Below are 25,451 nucleotides of genomic sequence, written 5' to 3' on the forward strand. Positions count from 1 at the left end.
AATATGCAAGAGCTGGCAGGCATAATTTAGACTTTCACGGATTAAGCCAAGTGGCATAACAGAGTTCAGCAGAAACCTCAGTCACCATTGTAAACTTGCATGCCAGTGCAGTTTCTGCCACTCAAACTACCTTGTTGAAAGAAATGCATAGCACCTGATTATAAGGTTTAAAAATAAAAAAGAGACTTTTGACACAAAAGACTACTAAGGAAAAAAAAAATCCTAGGTCAGGAATAAAATGTGGACATAATGCTGACCTAAATTTCTGTTAAGAGCAAATGTTTAATGAAAGATTGCCTTGATATTCTGTTTAGATACGGTTTCACAGGCGTCAGGTGTGGTACTATTTCAAAAGTTAGATGCAAGTTAAGCCTGTGGTCCATATGAGTATCTGAAACGCCCCTTCTGCTCTGATAGTCTCTAACTTTTGAACTCTGCTGAATCATTTATCTGTGAATTGAAAAAAGGAACAAATAGAAAACCAACAAATATTAGAGGACAGACAGCTAGGTCAGTCAGACTGCAAGAACTCACAAAGTCTAGAAGGTAAATGAATGGGAAACCATGATACCAGAAAAATAAAATAAAATAAAATTGGATAAATGCAGGAAAATTTAAAGGGGTTTATATGATTCATACAGTTTCTTATGATTAGGATTTGTCATATGAGTTGGTCACAGAAGTCAAGCCAAAACGTTAAATAAGACATAAAATAATGACAACGATACAGAAAATACTTAAGTACAGTTATATAAAGCTGAGAAATAGTCTCATTCAGGTTATATTGTATATTTCTGGTCACCTTAGCTCAAAACCGAAATGGCAAAATTATGAGAGACTAAAAAGAACAAGCAAATAAGATGGAGAAAACTCAGAAGGAAAGAGATTAAGGAGATTGATCATTTATCTTAGAAGTGTAGGAAAATATAAAAGGCTATCTAAATGAACATATAAGAACCAAGGATACTTAAAGTCACATGGAGATTAAAGAGATTATGATACTACAGAAACATTTCTGGCAGCTCACATTAACATTTCTGTATGTTTTAGATTAATATTTTCTATTAGAAAAATGTTATCCTGAGTTTCCCCTCCCCATTTCAACTCCACGGTGGGTTTTTTTTATACTAAAACTTCTTAACTGTGGTTGTAACTTCAAAAGATTTCACTATTTTGCAAAGTTAAGGGGCAAACAATTACCATTATTCATTATTTGAGAAGTAAGCCGACTGCCCCGTAGGAAGGAATTTGCTCTCCAACTGCGGCTGATGTGAAGGTGGACATGAGGAGTTTGATCCCCTTCTCCCTGTGAGCTGCCTGGCACAAGGAGAAATTGGTATTTTGAGCCATTCCTCAAAAGTGTGTGACTGCGGTCACGCACGTGTGGCTTCCTCTGCTGTTTCCAGAACAGTCAGTGTAAGTCAAGTCTTTGGTAATCTGCCGAATGGCCTTCAAGCTCCCAGGTGTTTTTTATTTAAAATTGTATTTTTTTTTTCCAAAATTTTCTTTCAGTTAAGAGATGTCTAGAACGTTTCCTGTTCCGCATGCAATGCATTTTATTAGGGATATTATTTATTAGCGCACTGAGAAGGGCAGGACAGAGGGACACAACCCACCCGCGGGGCCTCGGCTGAAGATGTCAGTCCCGGCCCACGCTGACACGGAGCAGAAGGGACCGGGGGTGCCGGGGGGTGCCGGGGGTGGTGCCGGGGGGTGCCGGGGGTGTCGCCGTGACGGGGACACGGCCCTGACGGGGCCGCGCTGGGACGCGCCGGACCCACGTCCGCGCACGCGCGCGGGACGGTGGCTGCAGCAGCTCCACGGCCCCGGTAGGCGGCGCCCTCCCCCCCGCCCCGCCCTCGGCCCGGCCCCGCGCGCGGGGTCGCGGCGGCGCGTGGGGCTCTCCTTCCCCGGCCCGGCCTCGTCCCGGCTCGCCGGAGAGCTCCAGGATGTGGAAGCTGGTGCCCGCCTCAGGAAAAGGTGAGGGAGCACCAGGCGCCGCCGCCGCTCCGGCGGGCTGGGCCCGAGCACGGCGGGCCCCCTCCCCGCCTGGCCCCCTCCCCGCCTGGCCGGCGCCTGCGCGGGTCCCCGGGCGGCGTGAGGCCGGACCGCGGGCCCGGGCGCTGCCCTCGGGTGCCGGGAGTGCCGCTGTCTCGGCTGCCGCCGGGGCTGGCTCCGGCCGGGCTCGCGTGTCCCTGCTCCTCGGGCAGGGCCGCCTGGGGCCGCTGGTGTCCAAGTCCTCGTTGCCCTGGGCGCTCGTTCACGGCTCAGCCTCCGCTTTTCCCTGGAGCACTGCAGACCACAGCTCCTGTTAAATCTAATAGGGCTTCTTTTCGAACCCGTATGGGGTGTCTTCAGGTGCTGCTTTGAAATACCTGAAGAGTTGAGCTTTGAGGCAGCCACCTCAGGTGTCTTTCAGAAGCGATGTTTAACTATTGTATTGATGTTTCAAGGACCAAGTGTTGAACTTCAGGGAGTTTCTTGGATGCAGAGTTTTGAAACTAAATTGCCCCTGTACTGTTCCTGGTCCATAAGAGCTTTAATAGTATGTATCATATAATATATACTTTTCTTCTTAAGTGTTTGCTGTATAAGGAACAGTTCTATCACAACTGGATCTGCTTTCTATTTCCTAGTTCACTGGGACTGAATTTGGGATGTTTGATGTATCTCCTAGTGGCCACACTACCTAATTCTATTGAAATGAACTGAGTTATCTCTTACTGCCTGGAAAATCTCTGCCACCTCTTAATGAGGTGGCAAAACACTACTATTTTCGTTGTATTCAGGATGATTATTTCTGCACAGTTCATATTTGCAAAGTTATTTGCCCAGGGTTGAAAACTAGAATTTAATCTGTAGTTACTCATTTCCATCAAGAAGCATTTCTGGCTCTGTTTACCAGTAGTAGCACATGTTTGGGATGGAGTCAGTCCATTCACTGGGAAGCCACTATGCAGTCCAGGTGACAGGTACCAAAGATATGCTAAAACATTGGTCAGAGGCTGAACTTACTAAGGATCAGTTTGATTTACACTGCAGATATTCTTAGATTAATTAGGAGGACATTTTTCTCTGAATCTCTTAATCAGTCATGTAAATAAATTATATACCCTCAAAAAATTATATACTCTTAAAAAGGTGTTCTTTGGAAAAGGTATCTTACATTGTAATCTTTTTTTCTTCCATATGCAGCACTTAATCTTCAAAAAGTAATACTAGAGAAAAGTTAAAAGGCAGAGTATTAGTAAAAATATATTGTTCTTGAAAAAAATGTGTTGTCCCTTCTGTAACTGCTTTCTTTATCATAAAATGTGTCCTTTTACGATGAACAAATCAAGGGAGAGAGGAAGAAAGATGTTTCATCTATAAACTAAATGTATAATTCTAATCAGCCTAATAAATGATTAGTTACAGAGTTGAGTCTCAAATATACTACAAACTTCTGAATGTCTCCTATGTGCTTTGTGTATTTTAGCATTTTTTGTAAACTGATGTTTTTCTGTTTCTTGTTTACTTCCAGGAGAGCCATATCGGCTTTTAAGTGGTACAGAATATGTTGTTGGACGGAAAAACTGTGCAATTTTAATTCAGGATGATCAGTCCATCAGTCGAAGTCATGCAGTTCTGACAGTAAGTCGTCCTGAAACAAGCCCTGTAAGTAGCCAGCATTTTACTGCATTATCAGTGGCCTGTGTGACAATTCAGTCTGCCATGACCGTGCATACTCTCATTTTCCTCTTGCCAGCATTTTATGCTCTGAGTAGAACTGTTGATCACCTGCCTTTTTTTAATCTTGAAATTTATCGTTGTTTCCTTAGGTTTGCTTGCCTTTGTCGAGAAACATAGTGGCATAATTCTGGTGGTCCCAGCTCCCTTTTATCCCAGAGTGAAGATGTACTAGCAATTTTTATTAAAATAATCATAGCAGGATATTTATACAATTAAATTTCATTATATGGACAAGTTTCAAGTCTTGGTTCTGGAAAGTGCTTCAGTTGTCTTACTGCAGGCTTAGTTTCTGTTTCATTTCACATCATTAATTCTGTATTTGCCTAGGGCGTGGAAAATAAAAATGTACTGAGGAGAATTAGCAAACAGCAATTTACTGTTACTTAGGTGTTGCAGCATTTGTGGATGTTTTGAAGCCAGTCAGTAGGAATTTAATTTATTAACCTTATATTGAGTTTAAAATAAAATACATAACATGAATTTGTCCTTTTAATACTGCACATACTAGATGAATCCAGCGGAGGGCTACAGAGATGATGAGCGGACTGGAGCACCTCACTTATGAGGAAAGGCTGAGTGATCTGGGCCTGTTTATTTTGGAGAAGAGAAGGCTGAAAGGGGGTCTACATGTATGTAGAAGAGAGGGTGTCTAGAGGATGGAGCCAGGTTCTTCCCAGTGGTGCCAAGCAATAGGACAAGAGGCAATGACAGAAACTGGAACACAGGAAGTTCTACCTGAACAAGAGGAAAGAATTTTTTTACTGTGTGGGTGACTGAGCACTGGAACAGGTTGCCCAGAGAGGTTGTAGAGTCACCATCTCCTGAGATACTACAACACTGCCTGGGGATAACCCTCAGTGACATCCTTAACCTTATCCGTTCTGTGATTCTGTGAAACAGCATATAACTGTGTGGCGGAATGTCATAAAACCAAGCTAACAATGTTCTCATTGGCTTGTGAACCATTCTGGAAATCTGGCAGTGTCTGATGTCTTCTCAAAAGAAGCTGATGTCTCTATGCCCTGCAGCTTGGGGAAGACTAGCAGTCCTTGTGGAAGGAAGTGAGGGAAAGGGCTGAAATATAGAGAAAAATGTCGATAATAAATCTGGGAGCCTTGCTAAATTGCGCTATCAGATGCTTTGGGCCAGTGAATGATTGCCTTGCACAGTCTCCAGAAAGACTGAATGTAAGAAGCACAGACAGTCTGAAGCTAAACACATGTGTGTTTTCTCTCATTCTTCCACAGTGAAAACCAGAAGATGAATAATTTAGTCAGCCTCGTTGTCCAAAGTCTTTATTTAAGATGGTATTTTGTAGGCTGTTTATCCACTGCTTTGATCCATAATAATAGCAACCTCTTTCTGACAAAACTATTGCATTCTGATAAACTATAATGATTTGTTTATGTTTATTTTCAGAGTCAATCTCTCTCAGTTCCTATATTAACAGTAAAAGATACATCTAAGTATGGTACCTTTGTTAATGGATCAAAACTCAATGGCACTTCAGTGTCTTTGCAATCTGGTGACAGAATCAACTTTGGAGTATTTGAGAGCAAGTTTAGGTAAGTGCTTTGATTATAAAATATCAAGTAAAAAAAGTTCAGTTTTTGAAAAGAGTATTTTAGCACATCATATGACTTAGCAAGCAATACAGCAGTGATGAATTTTTAGAAAACGAAGGAGACAAGTAGTATTCTGCCTGTGTTGCACACCTGTTTCTGAAATAGTCTTCCATTATATTTTTATAGTATAATTTATTTTGACATTAAGAGATTTAAATTGTTCATAGTAAAGCATTGGCATTTTAGAAGGTGTGTCATGTACAGTGACTGTTTTCAGACTATTGTAGGCAAAGAAAAACATCCTAAAACATTCTAAGGAAGGTTTAGGGAATGGAGGGAGCTTGTCTGAGCCCTTTTTAGCTGCTGATAATGTAATGAGGAAAGAACAAAGCTGGAGGATGCTTTGTGCAGTGCTAGGCGTTGAATGCTTGTTCCTGTGACGTATGCCTGCTCTCTTCAGCAAACCCAGCTTGTTATTGTTTTCAAATTTACATGGTAGCCAGTGCTATCTGTTTATATATAGGAAGCGTTCCTTGAAGTGAAGTGGCAGGTAAACAGAAAAGGTCTAATGACCATCAAAGTCAATGTTAAAGCAATGAGTAGGTGGCTTTGTGCCTTAAAATTTGATTCAGTTTTATCACTGCTGCTGGTATTATTTGTTAGAAAAAAACCCAGCATTCTCCTCAAATTACTATAATAAATTATTGTTTGTATTTTAGAGAAACATACCTGAAATGTGGTACAGGATTCATGCCATGAGACCAGATACACTGTGGCTGTTGTACTACATTTCTTTCTACTTTGTAGACTAAAGCAAATCAAATAATGGAATTTGATATGCTGAGTTCCATATGGGAGATCTACAAATATAAATAACCTTATGGTCAAGGGTAATGACAGTATTAGGAAAAAATTACTTGAACTCGCATTCTATGACACTTGTATTTTTTAAGTACTAATCTGTTGATGAACTGTTGTGTTGAGCATGCTTTTGCTTTTGGAAGCACACACTCAAATTTCTTTTGATATTCCCAGACTTTGCACTATTCTTGATGCACTAATTCTGCATGATGTCTGTGAAAGATCCAAAAGTCTGTAGAAATATTTGAGACATCAGGTCAAAATGTCATCAATTTTTCCGAATAAAAATTGGTATTTAATTTCTCTTCAGGAAATTTTATAGCAGAGTCTTTTATCTAGGTAAGAGTATGGGTCTTTTTATTTTTAATTCAGGTTTCCCTGAGACACAAGCATGACAGTTAAGTCAGCTCTGTCCATCGTAATGATTGGCTGGAATAACTAATTCAGTTCACTTTTACTTGTTCTTTGCAGAGTGGAGTATGAACCTTTGGTTGTCTGCTCCTCATGTTTAGATGTAGCTCAGAAAACTGCTTTAAATCAAGCCATTCAGCAGCTTGGAGGCCTTGTAGTGAATGAATGGACAAAAGAGTGTACCCACCTTGTCATGGTATCAGTAAAAGTTACTGTTAAGGTATGTTGAACTTTTGCATATCGATAGTGTTGCTTTGCAGTTTTCCCACAAATGAGATTTAAATTTTAGGTCTGCTCAAGGTTTTTCTCTGCAAAACTATGCACTCAGCTCTTCCAAGTTTAGAAGAGGTATATGTCGATGGGAGATTGGAGGGGAAGAAAACGAAACAAGCCAAATTTGAAGAGTTACTGATTTTCATCAGTTGCCTCCTACATTTTCATAATTTTTGTCAAAGCACCAGTTAAAAGAGCTAGGCTGTTAGAAGCAAAACTATCCTGTTTTTCGATAGCAAAAATCAGTATTGTTTTATTTGTTTGTGTGACATTTTCCACATCTAAGATCTCAGAAAGCTAATGTCAGTTGAACCATATTCTATGTGAATTTTTTCCATGCAGTAAATATATATTTTCTTGCCTTTCAGACTATATGTGCTTTGATTTGTGCTCGACCAATTATAAAACCAGAGTTTTTTGTTGAATCAATCAGAGCTATTCAGTCCAGGCAACAGTTGCCAAATCATGAAAGGTAAGTTGCCAAATCATCATTTTTACTATGTCACAGAATTAAATTCATGGGAGTTAGGTTATCAAACAGCTACAGTTTATCTGATAATTTTTGACAGAATATGTGATTCACAGTAACTTTATTTGTGGAAGAATGCTTAACATGACACACATTTTAATAGTCAGGCCATTTTCTTGATCTTGAGCCTAGATTTATAAAATGAGCTCTTGGAATTGACTATACACTTAGAGGTGTTACCGTCTCTAAGAACTTGTTTTGTTAGTGAATTTAAATATTGATTCAAACACTTTTGGGAGTTGATACATAAAAATAAATTACATTTTTATAAAAGAAATTGTGTCAAGCTTATTTCATTATGTAAACATATTTTCCCAGTGTGTCATTAGTTACTGAGTTTATGGTAAACTTTGGTCAAAACAGAGTTAGCCTGACCCTTGAATTCCCTGAAACATCAGAGGTTTTTAATTATCTGTTATGAAATGAAGTGATACTAATGTGCATTGGTCTTCACTAGATGCGAATAAAATACTCATTGTTTTCATGGTTAAATTAATTTGAAAAGGGAATTGTTACTTTGGAATAAGTAAATACCATGGAATATGATGAAATAACTCTCTGGTTATTTTCTCTGTGTAGGAAAGTGTAAAATAGTCCCATTATTGTATTTGACAATTTTATCTGAGTCTGTGTTGCTACTATTTTTACCTTGAAAAGGGTTGTGTTTTGTTTGGGGCTTGTGTTGGTTGTTTTTTTTTTTTGTAGGAACACATGATTTATACAGGTGAGAAATTTTCATTATGTATTTTTAAAAGGTAAACTGCATGGGTACATTTTTTTGTTGCTTCTGTTCTTCATGTTCTTCATGCTTTGGGCAATCTGTGAAATTAAATAGGTAATGAATGGAAATAGTAAGGTACTTGGCATTTGAAAAATAACGCTGAACTTTTCTTCCTGTTAAGTGACGTTAAAAACTTGTAAAATTGCTGTAAATGACATCATGATTTTTCTGCATGTGTTGTTACACCCAGGTGAATGCTGGACACTACTCGTTCAAGTTGGGGGAAATAAGTGGTGAAGAATAATGGGAGTCAATTGGTTTTATAGCTCTATGGATATACATTGATATGTGAATCCATAGGCATATGTGTTTGGACACAGCAATTTAAAATATTTTCTTTAGTGGGTCTGCTGGTAGAATAGTTGAAGAATAGTTTGAAGAAGGAGGCTTGGGGGGAAGGGCAGCTGAAAAAACCTGGTGCACATGTGGTAATAGACACGAAGCTGCAGAGGTTTCCCAATAAGCTGTGCTTGGTGTATGGTAAAGTATATGTCACAGAACGTGACAGGACCTGGTTAGAACAATATAGGTGCCAATCTGGAGCAATTGGTAGGAAGTACTCTTTAGTTTCTAGGTGCTGCTTTACATTTGCAGGGGTTTATGTAGTTTGTCAAATCAGTCATCTGTGAGTGGTTTAAAGCTCATTTGCTCTTCAGTTTCAGAAGAAAGGCAGAATCTTAATGAATTATAACTTTCCCTTCTACTTAAAAGTCTGCATTGTTTTATAAGAATGTGAGAAAACTAAACAAACTATTTAGTCCTCTCTGAAATACTTTTTCTGGCAGATCTTTTGTGGGGTTTTGGGTTTTTTTTTTAGTACAGGTTATGCAAGCCATCAAAAGTTATTAATTGGTTGTGCAATCTGAAACTTACTCGGTCTAATGTTCCCTGACTGTAAAACTGCTGTTCCTGTCTGTTACAGTAACAAGCAAACAGGTTCTTGAAACTGGGAAATGTGTTGTCCATTCCTTTAATACAGAAGTGACAGTATAATTGAGCTGTTAAGTGCTGCTAAAATAGAAGCAGATGGATATGTTTCACTTTTTTAAATATTTCTGCTAACTCTTAAGACCCTGAGAGGAACTGAGTGACACTAGCAGTATATCCATCGTGTAGCTTTCAAAGAGAGCTCTGCATCAAGCTAAATGAGACAGCTGGTGTCATACACAGATCTTTGTTTAAAATAATTGCTGTGTTTTAAATGGCTAGTATTTTTGAGATGTAGTTTGTGGGAAGATACCGAAAATTTATGTAGCAGCTATTTTAATTCAATTTCCAAAAATACTTCCAGCTTTGACGGGGAATCTCTACATTGTGCATTGTAGCTAGAGCTGACCTGAGCTGGTACATCTGCAGGACACTAAACCACTTGGGGCAATGCTAGTTTGGGTATGAAATAAGAAAGGTATATTGACGTGGTAATACAGGGTGACACTGTTAACTAAATCTTTACTATTACTGGAGATCTGGTCCCCTCAAAAAATCGAGGGAAATATTATGCTAAAGTTCAGAAACAAAACAAAACCAAAACCAAAAAGAGCTGCTTTTTTGTTTGTACTAAGACTTCACGGAATTGCAAACCTACAGTTCCTGTATGAATGTGAGACTTCTTACTTCAGGTTTTTTTATGGTGAAGTGCATTGCCCCAGTCCTCTGGTACTCTCTGACAACCTGTGCAGGGTAGAACAATGACTGAAAATTTCACTAATGGCTGCATAAGTGCAGCCTTGTATAAAATATTTTATTCCTGCAGTCCAGCGTTAATAGTGCAGGGCTTTGGAAACGTAGGAAAGTAACTGAATCTTTAACAGAAACTCACCAAGAATCAAAATCTGTTTATTCAGAGATTCAAGATTGTAATGGGTCTTTTCTGGATACTGGTATTAGTATTAAAAGCCTATGGGGCCTGAGTACAAGGAGCACTTTGGAATCCTAAGATGGTAAAAGACTGTTGTCTTTTGAACATAGATCAGCTTTGGATAGGAGTTTCTATGGAAAATCAAAGGTTTTTTTGAGGAGGAGATGATCAGTTGAAGTTGGCTGCTGAAATTAAAAAAACATAGATTTGAAATGTATTTATAGAGAAACTACAGTCTGGTTTCAATGTCATGGAAACTGCTGTTTCTCCTTTTGTATTCATCCTTTTGTCTTTAAAGATGACTTTGTTCCCTGTATTTATCTTAGTAACTGTCTTCTATGGGACTCAGTGTCAGAAGTCTTCTGGCCTTATAACTAAAGTCTGAGTTGCCCTATTTCTTTCCTTAAATTAGTAGGCTTTTTCATATCTATTTCAATTTCAGTGGAACAGTATTTTTGTAAACCTTGAACAGGCTGCTGAAACTTATCAAATACTCTTGTTTTGAAACCCGCTGGATTCAGGCTGATTAATTTTCATTGAGTATATAAAGCTTGAAGAATTGATTGTGAAGAACACAAAAGAAGAGATTATTTAAAAGGAACTGTAATTAAATAGTACGATCTAGCCTATGATAATTGAATTATGTATTTGGATGCAGTAGAAAATTTACATGCGTGTTCCTCAGATAAAAGTATATGAATATTCAGTGTCTGAGGAATGGTTTTATGTTTACAGGTGCTCCATTTTTTCCAAGAACTTCAATATTTCAGCATTTCATGGAATGCATTTCTTGCTTAGAATCTGCTAATCTTTGCTGTTAAAGCAGATTTTGTTAGTGTGTTTCAGCATCTTTTTTTTTTCCTGTGTAATAGTGTGAGAAGAATGTGTAATCAGTAGTCAGAATAAAGATAAGTAGTTCTGTCATCAGCCAGACAATGTACATAAACTGCTGTTCAGGTACAGATGTAGTATAATATGGTTATAATTGACCTATAGTTTCCCTTCTTTCTAGCATGTGCCTTCACCTTGCTCTGTCAGGACTGCTGGAATAGTGAGTGTGTGGCTCAAAGATCCCATAAATACTATCCTGAAATTATGAGTTAGAGACTTGTCTTAGATGTGGGCATGCCATCATTACCTGGAGCTGAGATCACAGGCTGTGACAAAAATGAGAGCTTCAGGGTAAAATTTTACTTTTGCCTAATCTGTTCCCCAGCTGAACTCCTACTGACTTTGCTTGTATTGGACAAAACAGTTGAGAATTTGCAGGGAAATTCTCTATCCCACTAGCAAGAAAAGTGTACTTGCCTTCTGTCACATAAGTAGGCTGTTATCCAGTGTAGTGGTACAGGATTTCTTGACACAGCAAAAGAGAATGAGGGGTGGCTGTCCCCAGCTGAAGGTTAGAGAAAGCCAGATGACTAATTTTGTGTGGAGTTTTATTATTTCGAGTAGGTTCGGGATGAGGTTGCAGTCTCATTTGTCAGTATTGTTAGTGAGAATGTGAATATGTATGCAGCAGATTGATTGAATACATCTCTAAAAGTGTTGTTGTCTTAGTTACTGAAGTAGAAAGTCTTGGTCTAATCTTAGATGTTGAGAAATTAGGAGCTCTGTTTCTTCCTAACAATCATCTTGAAAAAATATTTATCTCAATAGTTTTAACAGCGCAATGCAGTATTTTAGTTTCAGAGCTTTACTCTAAAACAGAAAGGACTGTGAGTCAGTACTGATAAGCAGATCTGAATTTTGTAACTTTAATTTTCTGTTCTTGCAGCTTTTATCCTCCAGTTGATGAGCCTTCCATTGGCACTGAAAAACTGGATTTATCTGAGCATCATGAAAGGAAAACAATATTCAGTGGAAAAACTTTTGTATTTCTATCTGCTAAGCAGGTAATCAGGCTTTACATTGCAAAAATATTGCAGGGGTGGCTAAGCACGGATTTGTTCTCTCTGAATTATACACTCTCAGGCACATGATGTGACTCTTGGGGATGGTCCTGTGCAGGGATAAGAATTGGACTCAATGATCCTTGTGGTTTCGTTCCAACTCAGCATATTCTGAATTCACACTCATTCTGGGTTTGTTGGGAAAGAAGGATTTCTGTGTATTTATCCTACAGTACAGTGGCCTAAGTAAAATGAAATGTAGGGGAGAAACAGAACACACTACATCTGCAGTAGTGTATCAGTGAGAAGCACTAGGATCACAGTTCAGTATTCTGATGCTTCTAAGCTGACTGTATTTTAAGATTTTTTTTTTTAATTTGCATTCTCTTTTTAGCACAAGAAACTGGGTCCAGCAATTATTCTTGGAGGAGGAGAAATAAAGTTGATGACAGAAGGAAGAAAAGAAACGCCTTTACTGATTTCTCCTGAAGTTTGTGTTGTTGATGTGGGCTTGACAAACTCTCAGATTGCAGGATCTGACTCTATGAGAAACTGGACTGATTCCATTCTGACTGTCTTGCAAAGGTGCAGCATTGTTTTCTTGTACAGCAGAAGGGTAATTCCAGAATTTCTGCAGAGACTTAGTCATGGTGTTCACATACATATTTGAGCAGGAGGCTGCTTATAAAGGGGGCATTTTTTCATTCCTTTCAGTACTTAGCATAACTAAAATTTCTTGAAGCAGGAAAAGAGACTTGGCAGTTCTGTGAGGATTTGATGGGGTTCTTGTTTCTTTTTCTTTTTTGGAGGGTCCAGTTCTACAAAAATTCATTGTCTTGAAGTTTCTTTGAAATTACAGACAGCAAATAGTTTTTCTTCTACTATTTAAAAGAAGTTAAAATCAATATATTCTAAGAACGGAAAACAGATAATTATGATATTTCAATAAGTGTATGTACTTCATCAAAAAGAAATGAGATGGCACCTTGAGGTCATGTGGCTCATCGTTGTGTAATTATTTACATACAGTTTTTCTGAAGAGCAGCTGCTGTTTCATGAAAATAAGTGGTTTTTTTGGTGGTAGGTTTTCTTTGAGAGGGCAGACTGCATATTTTATATATGTTAGGATTTTCACTATGCCATTTTATTAAAACAATGAAAGAAAACAAAATCTCAATCCTTTATACATAAACAATGAAAGAAAACAAAATCTCAATCCTTTATACATAAACCTAGTTTCCCTAAATTGTCCTGGTAGATAGAGAAGACTACTCAAACTCTTCTTATGACTGTAGTACAGAAGAAGGAGGGGATATGGGGGGTGTGGACCTGACTTGTAAGAAGTGCTTAGATCTTTCAATTCACTTTTTCCATTCACACATTTTTGAATCAGAGGGAAAGCACAGTTAGTTAAATGCCCAAAAATCTGGAAGGGAGAGGTGTATTGACCAGATTACTGGGACTAGACAGTGGCTAAAGGAGCAGGAAACATGGGAGTTCGTACATGTAGGACATGGCTCTAATAAAGGATAATTATGCTGATATACTGTATTGTGAAAAATTGTAGTGTAGACTGAAAGGAGGAATGGAACATTTCGTACTTTGCCATACCTGTGCCCATTTGCCTATTCCTCTTTGAATATGTACTGAGAAACTTTTTTTTTGTCTTTTTTTTTTATTATTTGTATATTAACAGCAAGAATCTCAGGGCTATTCCAGAGGCAGAAATTGGATTGGCAGTTATCTTCATGTCTACAGAAAAATACTGCAACCCTCAAAAGCAGGCTGGTACCAACAAAGGTAATTGGAAGAAGGGTAGTAATAAGTTAACAGCCTTAAAGAGGCAGAATTTCTTTTTCTATAGGGGTGTCATGTTCGAGTTCTTTTGTTTTGCAAGACCACTAAAATGAAAAAAGTATGCAATGCTGAAGAGGTAATTGTTTTTTAGAGGTCTTACAATAAATTACAATGAAAATTATATGGCTTAGATGTAAATAAAAAGTAGATGTAAAATAGCGTAAAAAGCAGATACATTGATCTTGAAAAGAAAGGTACTTCAAAAAAATCTTCTGAAGTCCATATTTGTAGTGGCCATTGAATTCATATGTATGTGGTAGTTTGAATTCCATACTGTTCTATCTTTTCATACAAGACTGGGGTAATAGAGGGGGTAAAAGATCAATGTTAGAAGAGAATAAGAATGGAATTAATTTGTCAAGGTTTGCTTTTTTTTTGTCTTTGCACATAAAGGAATTGGCTTTAGGAAAATTCAAGCACCTCCCACCCAATTCAAATTTAAAAATAATCTTGTCATAAGGAGTAAAAACAATGAGACATGATTGTCATATTTGCTAAAGTAATAGTTTGGGGGTAGGCATTCCAAATTGTGACTTGAGGCTTGTATTTGCTAATGTGGTAGTAATAAAAGTCTGAGGGACAGAAAAGAGGTTTTGTTTGTCTAAGTCTCTTTTCATGTTACTCTGTATTTTGTTTCTGTAAAATTTTCACAGTTATGTTTTACAGGTTCTCTTTTGTTCTATGAAGTGTTGTATCAGGTAGCAAATCCTACAATTATTTTTTAAAAAATCAAAAAACCCATAAATTTGTCTTTACATGTGGGAACATTACTTACTCAAAAATGTGTTTTGAAGAGAGAAAGACATACATGCAGTACCTTGCAGAGCCATGAAAAATATTTTGGTCAAATGATATTCTTGTATGAATAACTTGTAAATAATGTATTTTCTGAACAGTTAGTTTAGAAAATAATACACAATTAATTCTCAGATTAAATTTCTAAAACTCTTACCCTGCAAACACTGAATGAATCAGAAATACTGACTTATTTCCAGTCTGAATGATTCAGTTGGATAAAAGTTGTCATCTGATTAAATTGTGTAAGTGGACTGTATATCAGGCTTTTAAAGGGAGCTATGTTTACAATTGAAAAAATTGTATCCCACATACAATAATCATGTTAGGGAACACCATAAAGGAGTAAATGTAAAGAATTTTGTGCTTTGACAGTTTTGCATAAAATATATATCACATGATTTATTATGTATATCTGTGTTAATGTATGATTTCTCATTATGCTTAATTTTTATTTAAGCAAAATTCCATTACTTAATTTAGTGGAATATTTGACTAAGGCTGAATCCAAGAACACGGTCCTTTGGAACTGGGTTTTTTTTCATGTTTTTTAAATTAATAAATCTACTTAATTTTTACATTAAAATTGCTCTAAGATAATTTTACAAAAATCTCACCTGATCAGTTACTAAGGTGCGATAACAGGTGCGAAGAAACACAGATTTGATATTAACCTTCTAATTCTTCTCGTGTGCTGATCTTGCAGCTGTAACTGAAAGTACTCCTGCATCAGCTGTTGTGGGCCGAACCATTTCTCAGAGTTTGGCTGTGGATGAAACCATAATGCCAGCTGCTGCAGATAGCAGCACATTGTACATAGCTGATACAGAAGAGCAGACATGGTAAAGTATTCATGGAAATAGTTTCTGATATTTGCAAATAAAGCAGTCTTTTGTGGCAGAGGAACTGTATCATTGGCAAGGGCAAAGATACACAGTGTTAGAAATGGCATTTACTAAATTGCTGTCACTTGTCTGCAGTGAGATAATTTCTGCTTTTGAGTGCTAGATAACAAAATTCATCCCGTAGGACTTGTGTCACTTTTGCAGATGCAAATATAGATACTGTGTATCTGATTTGACTGTCTTAACTATTACAAATTTTCAAGCTATTTCACAATTATAAAAATATATTGATCATAGCAGATTTTACAGTTTGTTTTTAGCACATTGTTTGTGAGTATAAAGTACAGGTACAACTTTTATAAAAAGTGGTTTTCTCAGTGTGTCTCTGGTAACTTCCTGTGTGTCATTTAGTATTTTTTTCTCTCTAATCTAGTATGGAGGTAGAGAATACTCCCCAGATGGATAAACAACGGAAAATGGCTTTCCAGGATACAACCACCGTAAAGAAAAACACTAGGACAAGTGGCAGTGTAAATGCAGGAACAGCCCCATTTAGAGGGAACAGAACATCTGGGTTGAGTCAAAAAAGTCAGCCTGTCTCACCATCTAAAATTTCAGAAGCTGGTAAACCCAGCGAGTGTGCTTCACGTCACCAGTCCAACTCAATTACAAATTACTTCCAGGTAGCTAGAAAGAGGTACGTTGTAATGTTCTTGACATTGCTTCCCTTATTGTTATGTTGGTGCTGTTTCTGGAAAATAATTTTACTTCAATCAGTGTGCTTTCAGGTTGAAACATACTTAAAAAAGGTAATCTTTTAGATCAGATTCCTAGAATGGCAAGCTTTTCCTTAAGAGTACTTTAAATTTCACAATGCAGTCCCTAAAAGCTGAGGAAGTTGTTATGTTGCGGATACAGCTGGTCATACTCAAAAATGCTTTTGTACTTTCTTTCTGGCTAAGGGAAAGAGCTGAAGAAGAAGAGGAAACACCTGTACCCAAACTAGCAAAACTGGAGGAAAGGTCATCGCCTCTTTCCAAGTGCACTGAACCCACAACTTCATCGATCTGGAACAGTGAAGCAAAACAGCATCAGAAGAAAAATAGCATCCTGGACCCAAACCCAAATTTTGCATTAGAAGACATGGGTATAAAGCTTATGAGGGAAAGTGTCAAAGTAACAAGTGATAAAACAGACACTAAAACCACTTCGAGTGAAAGTCATGCACCACAGAAGAGAAAAGAGTTAGATGATTTATCTGAAGATACAGAAGCGCTGGAAATTGTGTTTGGAAGTGGAGACCTAGACTGGGAAGATCAAGTGGCAGATCATGACCAGGAAGCTCAAGGAAATACACGAAAAAAAAGATGTTTGGAAGCCAAAGGAAACAGGATTCAAGAAGTAAATGTAAATCAGAGACAGGAGAATAAAATATTGGTAAGTTTTATATTCTTCTCGTGTGCCTAATCTTGAAGTTTGCAACTCTGTTAGAAGGATGCAGTTAGCTCCTTTAAGGATGAGGCTGCCTGCATACAGAAAGTGGCTTTGTAAAGTTTGCTTAAATTTTATACATCAATTTTTAGTTCAGAGTGATTAATCTATTACATGTGAACATTGCAGTTTTCCACCTACCTAAATGTTTTTTCATCTTCAGGGCATTTTTTCTTTGTGAATTGAAAGCTGCTTGTATTCTGAAATCTTTCCTCTCTTTTTACCAGAAATACTGTAGGTAGGACAGCAGAATATATCCCTGGTCCAAGAAAAACTTCTCATATTCTTTGTTATTGTGTTAATCATAATGTTGACATTTATACTAAAATAGTACTCAATTACCTTTATGTAATTAATTTTCTGAAGAAACTTTCAGTTGACCTCTTCTGTTGAATACCACAGTAATGTTCAGCAGAACAAGCCAGAATCTTTAGACATCATGTGAAAGATTATTAAAGTTCCTGTATGAGAAATTTTAGAACAAAAACCAAACCCAACAAAAACAACAGCAAAACCAAAACACAGCTTGTGTTTTCTTGAATATTGCTCTGGTTTTCTTTTTGAGACTAAGGGTATTTTCTAAGAGATATGAAGAAGACAGTAGATTTTGAGTAAACAGTGGTCACTTCATTAAAAAAAAAAAGGCAGATTTGTAGAGGAAAACAGTGTTGAGAGCGCTAGACTATTAATGATGAGGAAGGGAATAAGAGAAAGAACAGAACAAGTTTAATTTTTGTTTATTTAAAATGTATATCCTGAACTGTCCAGTTCTTATATGGTGTAGGCAGTGTTTAAGTGTTTAAAAGTTTGAATATATGATTGAGTAACTGGAATTTGCAAGATACTTTGGATCATGTGAGAATTAGTAATTATCTGAGCATCCTTAGCTCAGACCAGCTTAACACTCTGTTGATACTTAATTGGAGCTTGCTTCTGGCGAAGTGTGAATTTTGAACTTCATTATAATGCTGATTTTTGTGTGTGTTACTAACAGGCAAATTTTAAGAGAGACAAATCATATAATTTTAGAGAATTTTGCTTCTTGCTTTTTATACTATCAAATAGTAGGTGCTTTTTATTGGCCCAGACCATACTGAGAGACTAAAATTGCTGCTTGCAATAGTCTATTGAATTTTGTTGTGGCCTGGAAAGATTTTTTTGTCCAACTTCTTGTCAGGATCGTGAAGGAAAAAAAATCCTTATGTCCAACTAAACTGTTACTTTACCTGATGTGTACTTAATGACTTTTGCTGGCAAGAAGTCTTCTAATAGTTTAATTAATAATGACCTATTTTATGCATGTAAAATATAATTTATGTGAGGCAAATCTGGTTTCAAGCTACAGGAGGTAATCAACCTGCAGAATACTTTGTTATCCTAGTAATAAAATATCCTTTCTGCACACATGTACATTTAAAATATCAAATTGAAAATGCTACTTTTTATAGTCAAAAGCCTTTGCAGTTTTCAGAAACTGTCAGGATTTTGAAGATTATACAGATGGACAAAAATTGCTACTGGTATAAGAAAGAAAAAAAAAGTGAGAAAATACTAGTGAGTTTTTAATAGAGAAAAAGGCTAATGATTGTTAAATGTACATAAAATCATAAAAATTTTAAAGTGCAAGGCAGTTTCTCTTCTGTCTAAACATTTACATTTTTTGAAAATGCTTATTGCACTGTAAAGAGCAGAAAACTATTTTTTAACTATTTATTGTAATTAAATTTTCATTTAATTTGAGTGTTTTATTTAAGATAATTTTTAATCAAATAGAAAGAAGAGGAACTTGGAGCAGTTGTAACTTCAGAAATGAAATGTAAGATCAAGCAAGAGTCACCAGTCTTGGTAAGAAACCAGTTAATTTTAAGTTTGAACAGTGAACTTTAAGAAGCATTACAAAAACATATCAAAATTTTGCTTTTAAGAACATAATATTTGTGGATCCTATTTCAGAATAAAGGAGGTTCAGAAGACAGTACTCCTTAACATAATCATACACAAATTTGAATAGTACAGTCCAACTTATTGACTGTGAAAAACAGAGCACCTGTAGTTCATCTGTGTGCTTCTGTAATGGCATTTGGATGGTGCTTAAAGTGACTGAAACTGCAGACATAATGTAATTGTATTAACCCTTCAGTGCTGTTAATGCTTGTACTGATGTTTTTGTTAGGTTGCTGCTTAAAGATCAGACAAGGACATAATCTCCTTGTCTGCTCTAAGGAGATCACAACTAGAATGGAAGAGATGGACCATTGAGAAAATAGATGTAATATTGACTGATTAACAGTAGATAGCGTGCTAACTTGTTATAGGGGAGGTGAAGGAAGAAAGGAGAGGAGAATTTCTTGGAATGGCAGTGAGGCAGAGGAAAAGGAGATGAGGCTAAATGAAACTGGAATTGAAAAATTCTGAAGAGAAAAAGCAGAGTGCAGCCAGTCAACAAGGGGCAGAATGATACCTTTTTTTTGCATACATACAGAGAACAGTCCAAGAAGAAGGAAAGCTGTGCAGGGTCAGCTCAGATTAAAGGACTTCTATTTTATACTTTGCTGTAGAAGAGCTATACTGCATCTGGGCTGGAACTGTCCATAAAGATAGTTTGTTACTTGTGAACTTGTCCTGCACCCACACATCCTTTTTAATCCACAGAAATGTAGCCGCAGGCAGCAAAGCGTGCATGCAAACTTGCTGGCATAGGAACATTCTCATGTACGAGAAGAAATTGCTTCATTGATCAGATTCAGCTTACAGTGCTAGAGTTGGCCAAAAATCTGTAGGCTAGAATTGAGCTGAAGATGTTTAACTTTGTCTTCCATGGAGTTAGCTGGAGTTGCCACTGGAGTAAACATGGTTGATTGAATTAGTCTGGGTAAGAGACAAGGTGGAGAGGAGGAGAAAAGGAACTCTTAGATATAAGCTAAAGTGAGGGGAAAAAAGTCTAAGTTTTATTCTGAAGTAAAATCCTAGTGAAATGGAAGTACACTGACTTCAGCATTGTTACTGATCCTGTCTTTTCAATGTATTTAAATATGAGAGAAAATGTACTGAGCTCACAGCTCTATCCATAGTATATAAGGATCTGAGAAGTTCATACATGTTCTTAGCTTCTAGCACTGCTGCTGCTTCCCCTCACCCTTTTGTAATCATAACTTTTGTTAAACTCTGCTCCTGATAATTTCCCTAAAGTTTATACTCTTAGGTATGCTGTACGTCTGTTCATACACTTGAATGCTTCTTCCTTTTTCTTCCCCCATAAGAACTGCAGCAAACTGCAAGATGACTCCAGCAGTCTTCCTAGCAGGCTTCTGTTGACTGAGTTCAGATCACTGATTGTCAGCCGTCCAAGACAGAACAGTTGCCTTACTGGAAATACCAGCTATGGGGGGAAGAAAAATTTCAAAACGTTCAAAAAGGTTAGTGCGTATTTGAAATGGTCACAAGATGGCACTATTTAAAAATACTAAAAAGTGTTGCCTTGAGATTGTAGAAATATGTTAAAGATTTTTATTTTTTATCTTATTTTTTATAAATTGCTAGCTACAGAAAGAAACAATTTAAATACCATATTATACTGTTAACTTTCAGGGAGCAAGGTTTCATTTTTAGAAAATATTTTAAATTTCTGATAGTATTTTCTGCTGTTTTGTAATAGATGCCTATGCAGTCTGACAATAAAATATAAAGTGATTTTTACCAATATTTCAAACTTCATTTGATGTACTATCAGATTTATTTTGTATATTTAACTTCTCAGATTTTTGTTGTTTGTTTCTTCTGGTAAAAAGAAGGAGTTACAGCTTTCTGTAAATGCTTTTTTAACTTCAGTTGCTTTAAAATATGACCTCTGAATGTTATTGAAGAAAAGACTGGCTGACTTTCTTCTGTGATATCTGAATAGACTTTCTGAATTTCTCAGATCTTTTGCTTGTACTTTGCTTGACTTGTAGTTGTAATAATTTATTGTCCAACAGGTAGCTTATCCAGGGGCAGGACAACTTCCATACATTATTGGAGGATCAGATTTGATTGCTCACCATGCTAAAAGGAATTCAGAGCTAGAAGAGTGGTTAAGGCAAGAAATGGAGGTAAGGAATTACTTCTTAAAGATGATCAAATAAAACCTTGACTTATGTAAGTGGTCATACCACCCTGTGGTTGTTACTGAAGTACTTCAGGATTTTATTTTTTAAGTAAAACCTCAGCCAGTAAACTGTCCACACATGCTCATAGGAACATGTACTTTAGGAAAGTTACTGAAAGTCAGAGGTCAGTGGTAAGGCTCATCTTTTTGCTGATTATTTGAATTGATTTTACGTGTAACATTCATATAATCAGAAATACTGATGTAAAGAAAATTCAATAACCTAAAAGAGAATGCCCTTTTTTTTTTAATGACCTGTTTTTGGTGAGCAAAATAAGCATTGTGGAAACTTGTGACTTGTAAAACATGACAGGGAGATAGAAGGAGCTTCTGTATGGTCAGCTGTGTTCAAATAGTTCTGCAGTACAATTGATACTCTACTCTTGAACAGAACAGAAAATACCTGAGTAAAATTCTGTTCTAAAAATATTCACCTTTACATGTAAAAGTTCTAAAAAAATATTATTTTATCATAGCAGTTCTATAGCACTGTTTCCCAGTAGTTTCCTTCAAAATACTTGCTGATGAGTCATATACTGTTTTCACAGTCTGATTGGTATCCAGTTACAGCAACACTTCTTGATTATCTCACCCTAGGTATAAATAATTCTAATTAACTTAGAGGAAAAACTGTTAGTGCAAGAATATATTGTGTTGCTATATGGTTCATTAGCTTCATCCTTAACAATCAAATATTGAATAAACTTACTTTCTCAGGAACAGAACCGACAGGCAAGAGAAGAATCACTTGCTGATGATCTCTTTAGGTAAGAATTTTATGTTTGTACTTAAAGAAAGTGTATTTTTTGCAGCACATCTTTTTTTTTTATTGGACAAATTTTGATTTTGTAAGAGACTATTTTGACTATTCTTTTCAAAATTCCATGTATTCCCATGTAGGGAATATAATCAAAGTGATTCAACAACTTAGCTTACATTTTCTTATGTCCTAAACTTTCAATTTCATTCAGACTTGCTTCAATTTTTTAATAAGAGTATTCTCAAACAGAAATGTTGCTATTTCCTGGCTGATATGCACAAGCTTGATTGTTCACAAAGGCCAGAAGATGTTCCAGGGTGGTTTTAGAGCCTAATGAAGCATTTTGATCTTACCATTGTCAGTCATCTGAATTGTGGAAAACAAAACGATGGGTTCTGCCACTGTTTCATTCTGGCCATGGCACTTGTCTGTCCCTGTGCTGAGTCACTTGAGGGAGCTAAAGCAACAGAGTTCTATTTCTGTGAAAAGCAACTGCTTTTTCCTTTTTGGCTCTTTGAAGTAATGACTCCCAGAATTTAAAGTAAAAACCAAACAAAACCCAAAAAGCTAAGTAAATCCTTCAGTATGATTCACACCCCCTCTGTGTCCCTTATCTTCGAGACTTCAAGCTGCTTTCAAACCCGTTCACAATGAAAGAGCTCTTACCTTTTTGTAACAGTTAGAAACTCCCTCAACATTTTACCATCTTTCCAGTGTACAGACAGAGGTGGCATTTTGAAACCGATCATGCTGTGCTTTTGACAGTGTAGAAGAGTTATTGATTTTGCTTTAATCAGTTCTTATGTCACAGGAGCTTAGAGATTTCTTTGATAGGCCCAGGTTCTCCTTGGCTGTTTGCCCTTGCTTTTTGCCATTACACATTACATTTGCCTCTAAAATTCAGTCTGTTTCAGCAGTTTTCTTTCAATAGCCCTCACTTCAGTTGTCTACCACTTTCCCTAATGTCTCTTTTGAAGGAGAGAATTGTCCTGCTCAGTTAATTTCCTATCCAATTTACTTTCAATTGCAATCCTAATTTAATGATTTTTAACCCCTTTCTAATTAGAAAAAGTTTTAAGCCAAGTTTACCACTTTATCCAGTTTTTACATCTGCAATGCAGCCTTTATATATATATATATATATATGTCAGTTATCATTTATAAAAACGTGATGCAGCTAGATTGCTGTGCTGGAATATTAACTGGCTTAAAATATCTGGGTTCATTTTTGCCTTTCAAAACGCAGCAGTGAAAACTTAGATAATTTGCATGCATGAAAGTTAATTCTAAGCATGAAGTTTCTACAGTCAAAAATATTAAAACACACAATTTAACATTCAGCAGTTTGTAACCTTCTAATTTTGACCTTAATCTCGAATAAAACTACTTGGCATAATGTTAACAGCTGCAATTTCCCATGAAAACTGCATTTGAAGATGCCATTAGAAAGAGTCATGAAGTACTCCAGTGAGAAGATGAGCTAGAAAGGAAAGCTGTGCTGGGTACATACTGAGACACAGGAGGAAGGGAAAGTATATTATACTATCTACTAACAGTACAGTTAAATGGATTATATTCAGTAACAGCCTTTTGTGTCCTCCACTCCCTGTTCCTAACAAGGTCTTATGTTTCTTTGTGCATTCACTCTCAGTAGTGGATTCTCTGTAGTCCTTTTTCCTTTTCAGGCCATAGGCACTGTACAATTTCAGATAATGTTGTTTGATGTCTTTCCCTCCGGAAAACAAATACCATCCAGGCTTCATTTAACATGGAAAATGGCTGGAGGTGAGGTGGAGGATATAACATGGAAAGACTGTTCATGACTGTCTGTGTCAGCATCTCTTTAGATGGTCACAGACAGGGTTGAAGCTGCTGTTATTCTGATGAGGGGTTTCCATCATATATCCTCCCCTTTTCCTATGTGCTTATCTTCCTGTCCCTCCCCCCTCTCCCCTTCCATAGAATTTGGTGCCCAGGACACATTTAGTTAGAACTAATGTTACAGTGCTATAGAAATAAAATCAAATAAATGGTTTGAGATTTAATATAAGGATCTCATTTAGTTTAGCAAAGATTTCGTTACTTTCTGTGTTTTTTATGTGAAGAAACAAGGGACCACTGTTTGACTTCTCACCTGCCATGCATTTGACTGACACAAAAAATAGTGCATTTAGGTAGAAAAAATGTATATGGAGAAGAAGGATGTTTTTTCCAAATCACTATCAAAGAAACATGATACTACATATGAACACATTCAGAAAATCTTAACATTAACAATTTGCTCTGTTAATTAACAGTTAATGTAGAGCATTTCTTTCAAAGGGTATCCATTTTATTTTTGTCAGAAGTCTGAATTGTACAGGAACAACAGTGACTTCTAATAACCTTCCAGCTATGTGGTGATGTAATTTGGCTCACAAGTTGTCGCATTTTCCTGCCTAAGCAAAAAGTCTTGATGAATGAGAGCAGAACTAGTGGAAGTAAAACTGCCTGATCATTCAGTTGTGTCCATAAGTTATTCATGCATGAGTACAAAACACATCAGAATTTCAAAGAGGCGACATAGGATTTTGAGTGATGAAGCACAAATGAAGAGAAAGGAAAGGCCAAGGGATAGCAGTGTCAAGCAGAGGCAAACTCTAAGCAAATTACAGTAAATCAGGTAACTATTTAGTATATCCAGAAAGTAGCTCTAAATTTCTAACAATCAATCTGAAGCTGCATAAAGGGGAAGGTAAGGCAAGGAAATGTTTTATGTAGGAGTAGGAAGCAGCAGAAAAGTTTTGTCTGAATGAGTTGTGGCCAAATGCTGTATATTGGTGTGAATATACAGTAGCGCTTTCTCCTCCTCCTCTTTTGGTTTTTGGTGAGGTTTTTTTAGTAAGGAACTTAATGTTGGGTCATTAAAACTTGGAGAAACTTGTTCGTGCATCAGATTTAAAGATTATAGGTAGCTGGGAAGTCAGTGAAAATTTTATTAAAGGTTATCTCTAGTTTATGCACAGGTTCTACCTTACACATCCTTCAGTCAAATAGTAGCAACCGTAGCTAATTATAGGAGTGTAGTCAGGGAAAGGATTGAACACTGGACGTTCCCTTGTTGTAAATACATAACAAAGCTATTTACATCATGTTGTTAACTTTTTGAATATCATTAACTTATTTGGACAAATTTTCTTTTTTTTTAATTGCAGATATGATCCTAATGTGAAAAGGAGAAGATAAATTGTGACCTGGATTTACAGTGTTTCTCTAGCAAAACCTGCTTTTCTGTTCCTTATGTTTCTTGTGTTACAGTGTGTATGATGTTCCTACATATGACCATTTGAACTATCTATTATTGTAAGACTTGTTTTTTAAGTCTTGCTTTTATTAAAGAAAAAGAAAAATTTCTTTCACTGCTTAATACTTATGGATTGCACATTTTCAAGACTTTAACACTACTTACTTCAGAGTAATGCTCAGTAAAATACTGTAGATACTTAGGATTTCATTTTAGGCTATTTCTAATGTTTGCTAATCAGTACTGTTTTGGGGAAAAAAGGAAGTTACCATCAGGCTGTGTTTTATTTGTTGGTTTGGTTTTTTTTAGAAAGGCTTTGTTAATTAGGTATTTTCACGGGTATTGTCTTAAGAATTGAAAGTCTGTTGAGAAAG

At 36.7% G+C, this 25,451-nt stretch overlaps 1 protein-coding gene across 3 annotated transcripts; it reads left to right on the top strand.

The window, feature by feature from the left end:
• Nucleotides 1-1,844: 1,844 nt before the first annotated feature.
• NBN (nibrin) lies at nt 1,845-25,187 on the top strand. 3 transcript variants are annotated; one of them, XR_010429207.1, is made up of 17 exons: nt 1,845-1,980; nt 3,524-3,657; nt 5,152-5,297; nt 6,630-6,789; nt 7,211-7,314; nt 11,788-11,905; nt 12,297-12,487; nt 13,599-13,702; nt 15,261-15,396; nt 15,833-16,096; nt 16,362-16,836; nt 18,664-18,735; nt 20,151-20,306; nt 20,865-20,978; nt 21,752-21,801; nt 23,480-23,579; nt 24,989-25,187. XR_010429207.1 is itself a non-coding variant. In XM_064649278.1 (16 exons), the coding sequence occupies exons 1-16, from the start codon at nt 1,950-1,952 to the stop codon at nt 25,017-25,019; spliced, it is 2,286 nt and encodes a 761-aa protein (XP_064505348.1). In that variant the 5' UTR covers nt 1,846-1,949; the 3' UTR covers nt 25,020-25,187. The 3 variants fall into 3 exon arrangements, 2 of the variants coding, with proteins under 2 accessions (XP_064505361.1, XP_064505348.1); XM_064649278.1 differs by lacking the exon at nt 23,480-23,579 and having other exon boundaries at nt 1,846-1,980; XM_064649291.1 differs by lacking the exons at nt 15,833-16,096; nt 23,480-23,579.
• The last annotated feature ends 264 nt before the right edge of the window (nt 25,188-25,451 follow it).

The sequence above is a fragment of the Pseudopipra pipra genome, chromosome 1, assembly GCF_036250125.1.
Source record: "Pseudopipra pipra isolate bDixPip1 chromosome 1, bDixPip1.hap1, whole genome shotgun sequence".
NCBI classification, from domain to species: domain Eukaryota; kingdom Metazoa; phylum Chordata; class Aves; order Passeriformes; family Pipridae; genus Pseudopipra; species Pseudopipra pipra.